We start from the raw sequence: 14,865 nt of genomic DNA on the forward strand, positions 1-14,865 counted from the left end.
CTCAGTCAATCAGTGAATTTCAAACACAGATTCAACCACAAAGACCAGGGATGTTTTCCAATGCCTTGCAAAGAAGGACACCTATTGGTAGGAGAGAGAAATAAATAAAACAGTCATTGAATTTCCCTTTGAGCATATTAATTAAACTGTGGATGGTGTATCAATACACCCAGTCATTACAAAGAGCCAGCAGCATACCACCCTGCATTCTGCTGCTGGCTTGCCTCTGAAGTTAACCAAGCTTAGTTCTGGTCAGTCCCTGGATGGGAGACCAGATGCTGCAAGAAGTGTTGTTGGAGGTGTGGGCAAGAGGCACTAAAGTGCAAAACATTTGGCAAAGTGTGATGGAACATTTTATGTTTGTGCTTTTCTAATAACCAAGTTCTGTGTTCTATTCATGTGCTTTTCTAATAACCAATTTCTGTGTTCATGCAAGTGATTGAATGAATCCTCACTGTTAGTATCTGCAATTTGGCAGTATGCCCAGACCCTTGTTTTGAACAAGGGATATCTCAGTTTCAAGGTCTCAGCTTCGAGAGAAGAAGCCTCGTGAGGTATTAGTCTGTCACATGCATGACCCAGTATTGGTTGGTCATGTGAATGAAGCAAACGTATATGATGAATAAATTATGAATGATGAATAAGCTAAATCATGCAAATATAACTTGTATGTATATAAGAGAACTACCGGGACTGCCCCAGGTAGAGCTTCTGATCGGCATGTGTACTTGGTGAATTGAGTTGGTTGGAACCTCTTCAGAATGCTGATAATAAAGAATGATTAATTTAAGATTGAATTTGAGTGTCCCTGTAAAGAATTTCGACAACAAAAGCAATTCACTTTTTGTCCTGAATAAAAAGTTCTATGTTTGGGGCAAATACAACACATCACTTACTACCACTCTTCATATTTTCAAGCATGGTGGTGGTTGCATCATGTTATGGGTATGCTAGTTTTTTTAGGATAAAAAGAAACGGAATAGAGCTAAGCACAGGAAAAATCCTAGAGGAAAACCTGGTTCAGTCTGCTTTCCAACAGACACTGCGAGACAAATTCAACTTTCAGCAGGATAATAACCTAAAATACAAGGCCAAATATACACTGGAGTTGCTTACCAAGACAACATTTAATGTTCCTGAGTGGCCTGGTTACAGTTTTGACTTAAATCGGCTTGGAAATCTATGGCACTACTTGAAAATGGCTGTCCAGCAATGATCAACAATCAACTTGACAGAGAATTTAAAAAATAATAATGTGCAAATATTGTACAATCCAGGTGTGCAAAGCTCTTAGAAACATACCCAGAATGACTCACAGCTGTAATTGGTGACAAATGTGATTCTAACATGTATTGACTCAGGGAGTTGATTACTTATCTACTCAATATATATCCATTGTTTTTTATTTGTATTAATCCCAAGTTTTAACATGACAAAATGTGGAAAAAGTAAAATAGTGTGAATACTTTCTGAAGGCACTGTATTGGTTTCATCCCCATCAACAAAATCCACACAGAAAGAAATTATATGAAGTTATTATTCTGCCATTCAGAATACCATTAATGTCCATAGTTTATTGATTCTCCATTCAGACAGTAGTTTATGTCAAATCACATTCAAACACTCTGAGCACATCGTTTTTTTTGGCAAGCTGTTGAGCAGTGGTGCCCGAGGCATCCACCACGTCTACTAGCCCCAGCTGTAGGAGTGTCCTGACCGCTTCTGTATGCTGCCCTATACACGCCATATGAAGAGCTGGGGGAAGCACAGAGAGACACAGGCAGTAGATTAATTAATCAATGTCAGATACTTGCTGGCGCAGAGATCTGCACATCGCACACACAGGATAGAGGCCTTCAAGGGTCCAACAGACCCAAAATTCAGAGACCCAACCCAGGACCCACATTTTTGTCTCAGATCTGGGTCGGGTCTGATATAATTGCCACGGGTCTCGGGTGGATCCATCCTCTGCTAATTTAATGTGTGTGAGGTGATGAGAACTGAATGAGCTTGTAGCTTATTTCCAGCGGAAACTAGTTACCCCTGCTCACCTCACACGTGAAAGGAGCCTTGGACTAGGCTGCTGTTGATTGCTAAGATGGAGGCCTTTTTCATTCAAGTAAAACGAAAGTTAGAGGAGAAATAGTATAGTGAAAAGAAGGTGACAAGGGGAATGTCCTCAGGGACAAGTTTTCATATTGTAGTGGACAAAGATGAGAAGTGAGTTGGCTTGGCCAAATGGACTGAGTGCAACTCGCTATTCAGGTTTTTTATTTATTTTCATATTTATTATTATTATTGTATATCATTATTTTTGTAGGCCTGTTTAGGAATCTAAACCAGTTCTTTAAATATGCAAAAAGTGTTTTGTTTCATTATGTTGAGACATTTTTGTTGGCTAAATTAACTGTCTTTTTGAACTTTGTACTCCGTATTTAGTTTAACATAGGTTAAAAGTAGGCCTGTTGTGAAATAAATAGCTTTAGCCTATTGCTGTCATTTGATGGGTAGTTGCTACAATATAGGCCTAGTCTGTTCAAAACGTTTGTAAAGGTTTAAACCAGTTCTTTAAATATGACACAAGTGTTGCTTTTTGCCAAATTAAGTTCCACCTGACGAGTATAAAGAAATGCCTGTCGGTGTTGGGAACATGGCAGCAGCATACCTCTATCTTTCTCTCTTGGGCTAGGCCCAAGCTTTTCTTCCTTTATATAGATGTTTTATAATATCATATAGTGGACGTCTAGGCCTGTATGCATGCAATGCCCTGATGCATTTAGCGCTCAAATCTCCAACAGTTAAATGGTGAGTTGGACAGTTAATGTTTGAGGACAGTAAAAACCAATGAAACAATAGGCTATGAAGTTTTGAATATGCTACCCTTCGAAACACAACACATATTTTTTTGTAATTTGTTATAGGCAGTTTTTAAGGACACGTAGGGCCTAAATGTGGATCATTTTGCCAATATCACTTGTTTATTGATGGAGCTGGCAGCGCCCAGTCTGAGGTTTCTTTCTCCCGCTCTTTCTACTCTCTGATCTGAACAGGTTTTTTGAAAATTACTTTATGCATATCAGGTCGGGTGGGAAAGCCCCAGATCCATTTTGAAACGGGTCCAACTTTTTGGACCTGTGATGACCCCTAACACAGGGTGCCCGAGGACAGGATTCAATGACCTGCATTCAAGATCAACTGTACTTGTGACTATATGGGGCGGCAGGTAGCCTAGTGGTTGGAGCGTTTGACCAATAACCGAAAGGTTGCAAGAGCAAATCCCCAAGCTGATAAGGTAAAAATCTGTCGTTCTACCCCTGTACAAGGCAGTTAATCCACTGTTCCTAGGCCGTCATTGAAATAATAATTTGTTCTTAACTGACTTGCTCATTTAAATAAAGGTAAAACATTTTTTTTTAAATAGAGTGGTTTGAGAATTGGGTCTAATGCCAGAACTACTTGCATACGCTAGACAGAAGTTATGTAATTAGAATGCATCCTGTTCCCTGTATTATGTAAACTTACATTTCCAGTTTTTCTTGTTGCAAAAATTCAGATTTGGCCTGCAACAGTTGTTTTAATTAAAGTGTATTGCTACAAGCAAAGTGCAATTATCATAATGTAGAATTATACAGTATTTAGCCTCTACACAGGGGTTCCCAAACTTTTTCACTCTTCCAGCATTGGGAAACATCCCGCGCCTCCCCTGCACAAGCACTGTTCATGATACAAACTGTTCACACCCCTCTTGTTGGTGGAGAGAATTTTGCAGGTTTAAAGCTTATTTCGTGCAATTCTACACATTTTGTCATGGGGTGCAAAGAAACTTTGCAGTCTTAAAGCAAATTGTCTTGCAATTCTATACATTTTTACCATGTTTAATGTGTATTCATGTGACAAATACATTTAAAAAAACGTTAGCTGACATGGGCTAGTTGATTTGGACATTTTGACAAGTTACAAATAGCTCCCTAAGGTATGCGAAGACTAACATGACAAGAGGAACTGATGATGCACTACCCAATTTTGAAATTACATCTTGTGCATTCTACTATTAAACGTTTCAGTTTAAAGCCAGATTGAGTTCCTTTAAAAAAAAAAATGTAATAATATCCTTTTGGGGAGGGGGGGGCCCTCACCCCACAGTTTGGGAACCATTTCTCTACAGTACCTGTTCTTCCCTTTTTGTCCCTGATGTGAAGGTCTGCTCCTAATGTGAGGAGTGTTTTGATTGTGTTTGTGTGGCCCTCCTGAAAATATAAAATATCAGGCATGATATATTATTATGCACACAATTTGTCTTTATGTACAGGATAGGCCTGATAATAGATGTTTACAGAATAGAGCTAACCTTGGCAGCGTAGTGCAGGGAAGTGAGCTGCATGTCAGTGGCTGTCTGGTTCACGTCCACTCCGAGATCCCTCACTAGGAACTCTAGCGCCTCCTCCTGGGCTGTGACTGCAACCTGGTGCACCGGCTGGGCCCCGAGGATGTCTGCTGCAGTCGGAGAGGCCTGTGTGACACATGAGAATACAAGTACATACAGGTCAGTATCTTATTCAATGTCCAGCGGTACTGGAGTGGTTGAGGAGGATATATTTTCCCAAGGGGACTATGGTGGAATTTAAGTGAGATACAGACAAGTTGATATTTTGGTGCAAATTTCATTTATCTCAGATATGTTTTCATAGATGGAAATGTTCTTTTCCTCCAGTCTCCAGTGTACCTGGTGCTTCTCCAGCAGTAGCTTGGCCACAGATATGTGTCCGTTCCTCACTGCGTCCATAAAGGGAGTGACCCCACAGCTGTCCCTGCCATCCGGAACATAACCACACCTGCAAACAGAGAAGTGAGGGTCAGTTAGCACTACACCCACACACACTTACACATGATCACATTAACACAGAGTAACAACACTGACACTCTAGCATGCCTTCTCATAAGTATGCAAATCCTCTGAGAGACTATCCTAATTCATACCTCCTCTCACACACAGACAAACATTGACAAACACACCTCTGTACCAAGATGCTGACCACTTCTTCACAGCCATGCATCGCTGTAGGAACAGAGAATAGACAGAGAAGGGGTAATGAACCAGAATTTTTTTATGCATATTGTTCAAAACACCTGTGAATATGTCCAGACCTGTGACATGTCTGATTTGTTAGCACAGTGATTACCTGCAGTGTGCAGAGGAGTCCTCAGCGTCTTGCTCTCTGTACTCCAGACTTCCGGGTTGGCCAGTAGGAGGTGCTGTATGACTGCTGGGTCTCCCTCCCTGCAGGCGATGTGGAAGGAGTTCCAGCCGTCCTTGTTCTTCAGCGTGGGATCGGCCTTGTGGGACAGCAGTTCCTGGATCACACCCAGGTTCCTCCGGGTGCAGGCCATCATCAGAGGGGTCCTGAAAGTAAAGGTGGGTCACGATGGTGGACCAGAGTTGCACATATCTTGCATTTTGTGAGGTCAATTTTCGGTGAACAAATGTTTTTATTGGGCCACAAAGGCAATTACAATGAATATTTATTTTATTTTTACTCACCCTCCCCAATTTTGTGTAGTATTTAATGATTTGTTATATTTATAGTAGTGTGTTGATAATGGTATACAATACAGGCACGGTGATATTAAATGGACCTATTAAAATATTTCCTTCGAGCCGGATTTGAACCAGCGACCTAAGGATTTCAGCAGTAAGCCTCTACAGTCCTCCGCTCTACCAACTGAGCTATCGAAGGGATATGTACTTATTCAGAATCGAAGGGAGATGTACATATTCAGAAAAAGCAGGATCGTATTCGTTAGTGCACAAGGTAGCAAAACGTTTAGCAACTGGAAAAAAACAAGCCTCTCCAAATTCTGGTAGTCCTTCCCCGTTTCGGCCGGTTGCTTCCATTTGGTCTCTAATGAATTTGACTCTGGTCATTCAATTAATCAGTACCTATATAATCAATTGAAACCAGAACTTTAATTGAATCTTAGAACAACTTATTTGTTATTTGGTATACATGACACACACGCACACAAGATCACCACTGCTGTTACTAGTTATATTATTACTCTATTTAAACTGCTATACCAAGTTACTTCTCACTTTACTACTTATATAACAGTCATCATAATTGTACATGTATTATTTTATAAATCATACTATTTATTCTATTGTATACATCTTACAAGGGGTTGTATGACTTTGTATTGTTATTTTTGGACTTGGCATTTGATTCTTGATTGATATTGTAATGCATTGTTGAGGAGAGTTAGCGAGTAAGCATTTATGCAGATAACGAAAAAACTTTGAATTGATATGACATGGGCCGACGAAAAGATTTTCCTTCGAGCCGGATTTGAACCAGCGACCTAAGGATTTCAGCATTTAGCCTCTACAGTCCTCCGCTCTACCAACTGAGCTATCGAAGGGAGATGTACGTAGTCAGAAAAAGCAGGATCGTATTCGTTAGTACACAAGGTAGCAAAACGTTTAGCAACTGAAAAAAAAGCCTCTCCAAATTCTGGTAGTCCTTCCCCGTTTCGGCCGGTTGCTTCCATTTGATTTCAGTATTTAGCCTCTACAGTCCTCCGCTCTACCAACTGAGCTATCGAAGGGAGATGTACATATTCAGAAAAAGCAGGATCGTATTCGTTAGTACACAAGGTAGCAAAACGTTTAGCAACTGAAAAAAAAAGCCTCTCCAAATTCTGGTAGTCCTTCCCCGTTTCGGCCGGTTGCTTCCATTTGATTTCAGTATTTAGCCTCTACAGTCCTCCGCTCTACCAACTGAGCTATCGAAGGGAGATGTACATATTCAGAAAAAGCAGGATCGTATTCGTTAGTACACAAGGTAGCAAAACGTTTAGCAACTGAAAAAAAAAGCCTCTCCAAATTCTGGTAGTCCTTCCCCGTTTCGGCCGGTTGCTTCCATTTGGTCTCTAATGAATTTGACTCTGGTCATTCAATTAATCAGTACCTATATAATCAATTGAAACCAGAACTTTAATTGAATCTTAGAACAACTTATTTGTTATTTGGTATACATGACACACACGCACACAAGATCACCACTGCTGTTACTAGTTATATTATTACTCTATTTAAACTGCTATACCAAGTTACTTCTCACTTTACTACTTATATAACAGTCATCATAATTGTACATATATTATTTTATAAATCATACTATTTATTCTATTGTATACATCTTACAAGGGGTTGTATGACTTTGTATTGTTATTTTTGGACTTGGCATTTGATTCTTGATTGATATTGTAATGCATTGTTGAGGAGAGTTAGCGAGTAAGCATTTATGCAGATAACGAAAAAACTTTGAATTGATATGACATGGGCCGACGAAAAGATTTTCCTTCGAGCCGGATTTGAACCAGCGACCTAAGGATTTCAGCATTTAGCCTCTACAGTCCTCCGCTCTACCAACTGAGCTATCGAAGGGGATAAAATGCCTCGAAATAAATATCTTTTTCAATATACCTTTTTCTAAAGAGAGACATAGAGAATAACGTTGTCTTAATGTTTACACATAATGTAATGTTAATATAATGTTAATGTATGTCTCACCAATCAGCCTTTTTTAAGCAGTCTACTTTGGCTCCTTCAGTGAGCAGATAGCTCAAACACTCCCGCTGTCCCATGGATGCAGCTTCATGCAGAGCTCTTTTGTAGTCGGTATTGTAAAGCTCTATGTCCATCCCAATCTCTTTTACTAAAAATTGCACAATGTCCAAGTGGCCATGACGGGCGGCATAATGCAACAATGTATCACCCGATTTCCCGAAATGTTTTTTGTTGACATAATGTGCAACAATGTTGCCACCAAGTTCTTTTTTAAGTGTGCACAATTCGCCATTCTGGGTAAGCTTGATTAAATATTTCAATGCGTTCTCATCATCCATTGAACATATACATGTATTAAAATTAACTATTTGACACCGTTTAAACTGCTAAATTAGCTTGATGCTGTTTTTGATCAGAAGCTTGGGTGACAAGTAGCTTAAATGGTAACAAGTAGATTAAATTGTTGGTCAACCAAAAACCTACACATTTCAATTGAGTTCTACTCTACTTTTTACCTTAAAAACGCAAAAGACAGGAAATGTAATCTTTATACCTGACAATAATACGTTAAAGCAATGGACAACACTGTTCTACCATAGGCTATGGGCTAACATAGCTTGCAGCATGTTCCTGCAAGAAATTCGGTAATACACTCTGATCGTCCAATAGGCTGTAGCAGAATTGTGCACTGGGGGTTGTAGTTTTCGATATTCATTACTCTCAAAATAACTTATATTGAATGATAATGCATAGGTTGAGGTGTATTACATTTAACTGATTTAGACTTTGTAAATAATAACTTCTGCTTTCAATGGTAGTTGCCAAAAATGATGTAGGCCTATATAAGTAAAGTTATTAAATTGTAGGCCAAAAATCTACTTTTCTTTTTACGATAGGCTAAAACATGTAAAGGTAAGCTATAAAAAAAAACATGCATCCTATGAGAAATAATTTAGGAAGCACAGTTGCTATTGTAGAGTGTAACGCAATCTCAGTAATTATCTACAAGAAGGCATGTGGCCGCAATCTCAGTAATTATCTACAAGAAGGCATGTGGCCGCAATCTCAGTAATTATCTACAAGAAGGCATGTGGCCGCAATCTCAGTAATTATCTACAAGAAGGCATGTGGCCGCAATCTCAGTAATTATCTACAAGAAGGCATGTGGCACCCGCGGAGCTTTCCATGGGTGAACAAGATTAGACACATCTGGAAAGAACTTCCTGAAGGTTCATCTGATATTTTCTAAATTTCATTTGTGCAATTGTTACATAAACCAATGTAAGGCTACTGTATTTCCTAGGTTGGATATCCGGTAAGTAGTTGCCCATAATGGGGAAAAAACATACGCTTTCCATGAAAAAGGTGTGCAACATGGCAGCAACTAGGCTACTTAGGAGCCTACTTTATGTTCCCTTATCATAGTTGAGGTAGCCTGTGTGGTTATGAAGCCAGACTATGGTTTTCTTCATGTGGCGGTAGCAGAGGCTGAGTGCAAAATAACAGTTGGCACTGACTTCTTTGACACCTTGAAAGAGGTTCACTTTTGTGAAGAAACTGCATTTCATTTACCAGAACAGATAGTAAAATATTTGTTTAATGAGGATTCCCTAGTTCTTCTACATGTTTTAAATCTCACATACAGGAGGCTATTAAAAACAACTTCATCTTGTAAACTCCTGATTAAGCCATATTTATGACTATCCATCTTTGTACATTATATTATTATTGAGATTAGTTTGGATTGATTTAGAGAAAGTTGACCCAAAGAGTATGTGTTTAGAGAACACTGAAAAGAGTCTGGAACCCCTAAAAACAAATGAACACAATCTCAACTCTGTCACCATTTTTATATTAATGTCATATAAGAGAGGAAATTGGAAAAGGGTGCAAAACACTTCACCTAATGGATATTTTACAACCACTAAAAACATTACCAAGTCGTTTATACAGGCTCAGTCTTGCTTTCTACAGAGGAGAACTTGCCCAGAGAATCTGTCTGCAGCATGTGTGAAAAGTCTGATCTAATACAGATATTATTATTGCCGTCTGACATCAATGGAGTGGAAGTATTTTCTCTGAAAATGGGCAGAAGAGTACAGTATGATGATCTCACAGCTAAACTAGTTTTTGTTAGTTTATCCAGCACCAAAAAACAACACAGCTTGTCATGTCACTTTTATTGATTGTTTATAGAGTAGTTTACACCTCTCTACTGTTTACTTACACATTACATCCAAAAGAGACAGTGGATGAGAGAGACTGAGAGACATCAATGTCGAGAGAGTTAGAATTTAAGCATAACAAATAGAGGGATATAGAGCGTCTCTCTCTAGAGGCTGACTAAAGCTTACTGAAAAATGCCACTAGGAAGGAAGCACCAAGAGTCTCTTGAAAACCAGATCCACTTGCGTGCTGATTCACCAGGCCCTTAGTGTGCCATGTATATCACACAGAGAAACAGTGCAATATGTACTGCATACTACATTAGAATAACTGTATTAGCCAACACCTTGGGCTACAGTATACATTTAACATACTGATAAAGTAATATAGAGAGTGACCAGGTACAAAAGTCATGACATGCAATTCTCATGTCTGTTCACTTCTGCAGTGTGTGGACAATCACATCGTGTAGTGGATGTGATCCTCATAGCATAAACATGATAATGTTGCAGGATCTTTATTTCCATCAGCAAATGTTTCAGTGGAAACAGACTAGGGTGCAGGTAGCCTAGCGATTAGAGCATTGAGCCAGTAAACGAAAGGTTGCTTGTTCAAATCTCTGAGCCGACAAGGTGAAAAATTGGTCCATGTGCTGTCTATGTCCAGGCACTTAACCCTAATTGTTCCAGGGGTGGTGGACAATAGTGACCCCACTCTTTAAGGGTGTCTCAGGGGGAGTTGGGATATGCAAAAAAACTCTCCAATCTCCAATACACACATGTGTATAATAAACACTTTTACATGTGTGAAATAGGACAATATAAGCACCCACTAAATGATTTAATATTATAAACCAGTTGGTCTCAACATTTGTTTTTGTTAACTGTACCCCCAATCACATTTCACTCTGCCTGAAGTACTCCGTCTTTTGCCTCATCTGCAGCCAATCATTAGGCCTATGTTCTTATGACTCTTCCTAAGTGCCTCCTGTGGATAGGCGAGGTACCCTGATGGGTACTGGTTTGTTTACCCGTACCCATTAGGGTACCTCGCCTACTCAGGCTCATGTGAAGCCCAATATTAAACTATTAGTGTTGATTTGGAGGTATGTTTGTCAGGGGGGTTTTCCTGTGTTTAACAGCTGTGGTGAGGACTGTGACTATCTGAGAGGACTGACAGATCTTGTTCTGGAGCACCTCTGGGAAGGATTTATGTCTGTGAAGACACACTTCTGGATCCTCAACTGTGCACCAATGCCAAGGAATATTGCAGTCCCTCCCTCGCTTACTCTTAGTCTATTTGTCTTAGTGTCTGTCTGCCTTTGAATCTCACTGCTCTCTGGGGTTCTCTCTGTCTTTTCAGATGTGGCTGGAAGAAACATGAACAATGGCTCTTTTGAGGAAAAGTGAGTGACCACAGGATTGCCCCTGTAATTAAGTTTTGACATCATTACCTTTTTCATATATATTAAATGAGTAATAAAACATTGTTGCATGTAAATACTCTTGTAAACATGGTGGCTGTGGCGGAGATGGTAAAGCACAACCCTCCCCAGATTCCTCTGGAGTATACTTTGCCTCAGCTGAGTTGTAAACGCTTCCAACACCTCCATAAATTATGTTTGAGTCTCGCTCTCTAATCCCAAATGTTCCTCAACACTGATGAGGTAACCAGGAAAGCAGGCCTGTAAAAGAGTCCCATTTCATCATCTCAGTCATCTGTTCTTCACATTCAATACATGGTGCAACCATTCAAGGATTTTTAATTCGTTTCCACAACAGTTGTGCCAGTTGTGCCTTAGAAAGTTAACAGATGCCTTTACTCAAACAACACAAACAGTTGATTTTTGTCACAGAGTACTGCAGGTAGCCTGGTTTTTAAACATTGCCAGAAGTGAAGCAATATTTTAATGACTATTTATTTGTTATTGTTGAGGCAGACAGTTTAGGTCATCCACGGGTGAACGTGTCAGGACAAGATTGATGCCACTCAGGTTGACTACAGCTGACACATGGTTGAGGAAGAGGAAGAGAAGTTAGGAAGAGAAGGGCAGGTATAACTATTTTATTAGGTAGAATTAGTCATGCCACCTGGAGGATGAGTCGTAAAAGACAATGAGAGCCATGTTTGAGTATCTCAGCAATATGTGATCTGCCATGATTGGATAAGAGGTGACAGCATTACAGTGGAAACTGTGCTTAAGTAAAACTGATCCAGTTTGGAAGGACTTCTGCTTCAGTTCCCTTGCATCTGACTTTATTGAATGGTCCCTTTCTCTCCCTCACTCTCTGCTATGTCACAGTAAACCATATCCTGCTCATGATGCTGGTTCTCATAGTGTGTCTACTCCTGTACAGTAAGCTGTTCAGAGGCCCGTCTCGGCTCGAGAAGGGAACTAGGACTTGGCAGCACTAGAACCTGCCAAGAACAGCAGTTGGCATGAGGCTATGAATGCTTGTTAATTTAAAAAAAATAAGCATTTCCTTTGCCTCTTATGGGATAGCTTTTAGGGGGCAAATTACTTAGCAATATAAATAATTGTAATAGCTTTTAAAAATAGATAGAAAAATAGACTACTTTTGGTATTTTATTAGGATCCCCATTAGCTGTTGCAAAAGCAGCAGCTACAGTACTGTTCCTGGGGTCCACACACAACATGAAACATAATACAGAATGACATAATGCAGAATATCAATAGAATATCAATCAACAGCTCAAGGACAGAACTACATAATATATATATTTTTTAAAGGCACACGTAGCCTACATGTCAATGCATACACACAAACTATCTAGGTCAAACTTGACCAAGCCCAAACTGGTTGTAATTCCCTCACAGAAACCAGGAAGGACCCAGAGCGTGCGCCAAAAGTTGCTGTGGAGAAGGCTACGGAGGGAGAGGATGACATCCCAGTGGTCATCTGTGCTGCGGAGGAACGAATGGGCGGTGCCATGGCAACCATCAACAGCATCTATAGCAACACAGATGCCAGCGTGTTTTTAATCATTGTCACTCTTTGTGATTCCATCAAGCTGACAAGGTGTTTCACACTAATCTCTCCCCTTCCATTGTCACTGCGTGATTTGTAGCAATTTCAGTTCCTAGTACCAGCCCAGGATGTTTTAATGAATTGATTATCTGAATGGTTTCAATAAAGGCCTCAAAGGACAACTGAGAAATTACTTTAAAATGGAGTGAGTTGAACTGTCATTATATTCATTTGTGTTTTCATTGACAGTACATAGAGAAGACCACGCTGAAGGGCATTAGGTGTAAGCTTCTGGAGTTCAACCCCCATGGTTCTGAAAGGTGAAACCAGACTCCTCCCGACCAGACCTGCTGCACCCAGTGAGTAACATACACTCACACAAGCACCCACATAGGAACTAATTATAACCTAACCACAGTCACTGTCCCTAAAGTCCCTGTTTTGATTGTTTTGCAGCTGAACTTTGTACGCTTTTACTTGCCGCTCCTTGATATCAGCCACAAGAGGGTGATGTCATTGTGCAAGGTACAGATATGTGTCCTTATCTTTGTGCCGTTCAGTCCAGTTTTGTCTTGAGCTGTAGTTGAGATAAATGCCTGTCTGCATTTTCAGTACTTACATTCAGTAACGACAAGTGACATCAAGGACTTGTACCATACCAAGCTGGAGAAAGGCCATGCTGTTGCCTTCGCCACAGACTGTGACCTGCCCTCCACCCACGAGCTGGTGCGCAGCAGGGGCATGCAGGGTAGTGTCTTTTTTTTTGTACAAGAGGGCATTTTTTGCCAAAATAAGATTGGCGGTACCTCTATTACAATCAATCTTGGTAAAGGACAATATATTGAACTTGAGATTATCCTACACCTAGCCTAGAAGATACTCTCTAATTATCTTCTGAAATAACAACCCGACAAGCAGTCTCATAGATCTCAATGCTGAATAAACTTGAGCAGTTTGTCTCCGAATCTGAATCCAAATCAAATTCCTTCCCTAATGAACCTGTCTCCCAGACAACGTACATGGGCTTCCTGGGCTACAGGAAGTGAGAGACCTGGGGATCAACCCCAGCGACTGGTCCTTTAACCCTGGGGTGTTTGTGGCCGACATTGGAGAGTGGAAGAAACAGAAGATCACCAAACAGCTGGAGAAATAGTTGCAGGAGAACTTAAAGTGAGTAGAGAAGTATGTTTGACTTGTGATCATATCTTTCCACATAATCACCAAACTGACCTAAGACCAGGTGAATCCATAAGTAATTAACCCTGCTGTCTATAACAATAATAAATAAACATATTCCTATGAAAATGTATTACTTATTACTGTTTCATATAAAATGTTCTACTTTGATGCCCTCCTCCCCTAGGGAAAACATATACAGTAGTGCCATGGCAGGGGGTGTGGCGGCGACTCCTATGCTGACCGTGTTCCATGACAAATACGCAATCATCGATCCTCTGTGGCACGTCTGACACCTGGGTGAGATCACCTCACCTTGATGACATCACCACACCTCATACATAGCACAGCAGAGCCATGTACAGAGATATGGGTCTGGTACACAGGCTTGGGTGTCATAATGTAGGATAGAGCTACCTCGAGAGGCTGATTTACTGTGTATTCTGTTCTCTTTTCCTACAGGCTGGAGCCCAGACGCCCACAACTCTGAGACCTTCCTCCAGGGGGCACACCTGTTGCATTGGAACAGCCGCTTCAAGCCCTGGGACTACCCTTGTGTCCACCTGGACTGGTGGGAGAAGTGGTTCATCCCAGACCCCACCGGGAAATTCTTGTTGGTACGGCCTGAGGGTAAAATCTGAGGGATGTTGAACAGAGGTTGTGTAGGGTCATTTCAGACTGAACAGTAAATATTGTGGAGGCCTCTTTCTGATAATAAGTCCTATTGCTGTTTTAACATCTTTTGAGATGGTATTTCTTTGAGTTCCTATCAAAACGTCTTCAAGAACTCCAAGCTAGACATGTACAGAATCAAAAATGTATATGGTAGTTGTGAGCATAATTGTATTGGTTGTTTTGACTTGAAACTCAACAATGTGATCTCTTAAAGCCTTTTCCTAAATAAAAAGCTGGAGAGTTGACTGTGGAAATTCTGAATTGGCTGACTATTGGCTAAAAAAAGAACAG

At 40.3% G+C, this 14,865-nt stretch overlaps 1 protein-coding gene, 3 non-coding genes and 1 pseudogene across 4 annotated transcripts; 1 reads left to right on the plus strand and 4 right to left on the minus strand.

Moving 5' to 3' along the window:
- Positions 1-1,528: 1,528 nt before the first annotated feature.
- LOC121839780 (ankyrin repeat domain-containing protein 16-like) lies at positions 1,529-8,056 on the minus strand. Its single transcript, XM_042300308.1, is given in 8 exon segments — positions 1,529-1,755; positions 4,169-4,247; positions 4,349-4,510; positions 4,724-4,832; positions 5,014-5,056; positions 5,181-5,401; positions 7,571-7,799; positions 7,802-8,056. Coding segments are annotated over 8 exon segments (1,056 nt in total). The 5' UTR covers positions 7,860-8,056; the 3' UTR covers positions 1,529-1,600.
- Positions 5,648-5,735, minus strand: trnay-gua. The gene is given in 2 exon segments: positions 5,648-5,683; positions 5,699-5,735. It is a non-coding gene; the product is annotated as a tRNA-Tyr (tRNA).
- Positions 6,330-6,417, minus strand: trnay-gua. Its single transcript is given in 2 exon segments — positions 6,330-6,365; positions 6,381-6,417. It is a non-coding gene; the product is annotated as a tRNA-Tyr (tRNA).
- Positions 7,357-7,444, minus strand: trnay-gua. The gene is given in 2 exon segments: positions 7,357-7,392; positions 7,408-7,444. It is a non-coding gene; the product is annotated as a tRNA-Tyr (tRNA).
- A 3,190-nt stretch (positions 8,057-11,246) lies between the features above and the next one.
- LOC112246985 lies at positions 11,247-14,814 on the plus strand (annotated as a pseudogene).
- Positions 14,815-14,865: the final 51 nt, after the last annotated feature.

This window comes from Oncorhynchus tshawytscha, linkage group LG17 (assembly GCF_018296145.1).
Source record: "Oncorhynchus tshawytscha isolate Ot180627B linkage group LG17, Otsh_v2.0, whole genome shotgun sequence".
Classification (NCBI taxonomy): domain Eukaryota; kingdom Metazoa; phylum Chordata; class Actinopteri; order Salmoniformes; family Salmonidae; genus Oncorhynchus; species Oncorhynchus tshawytscha.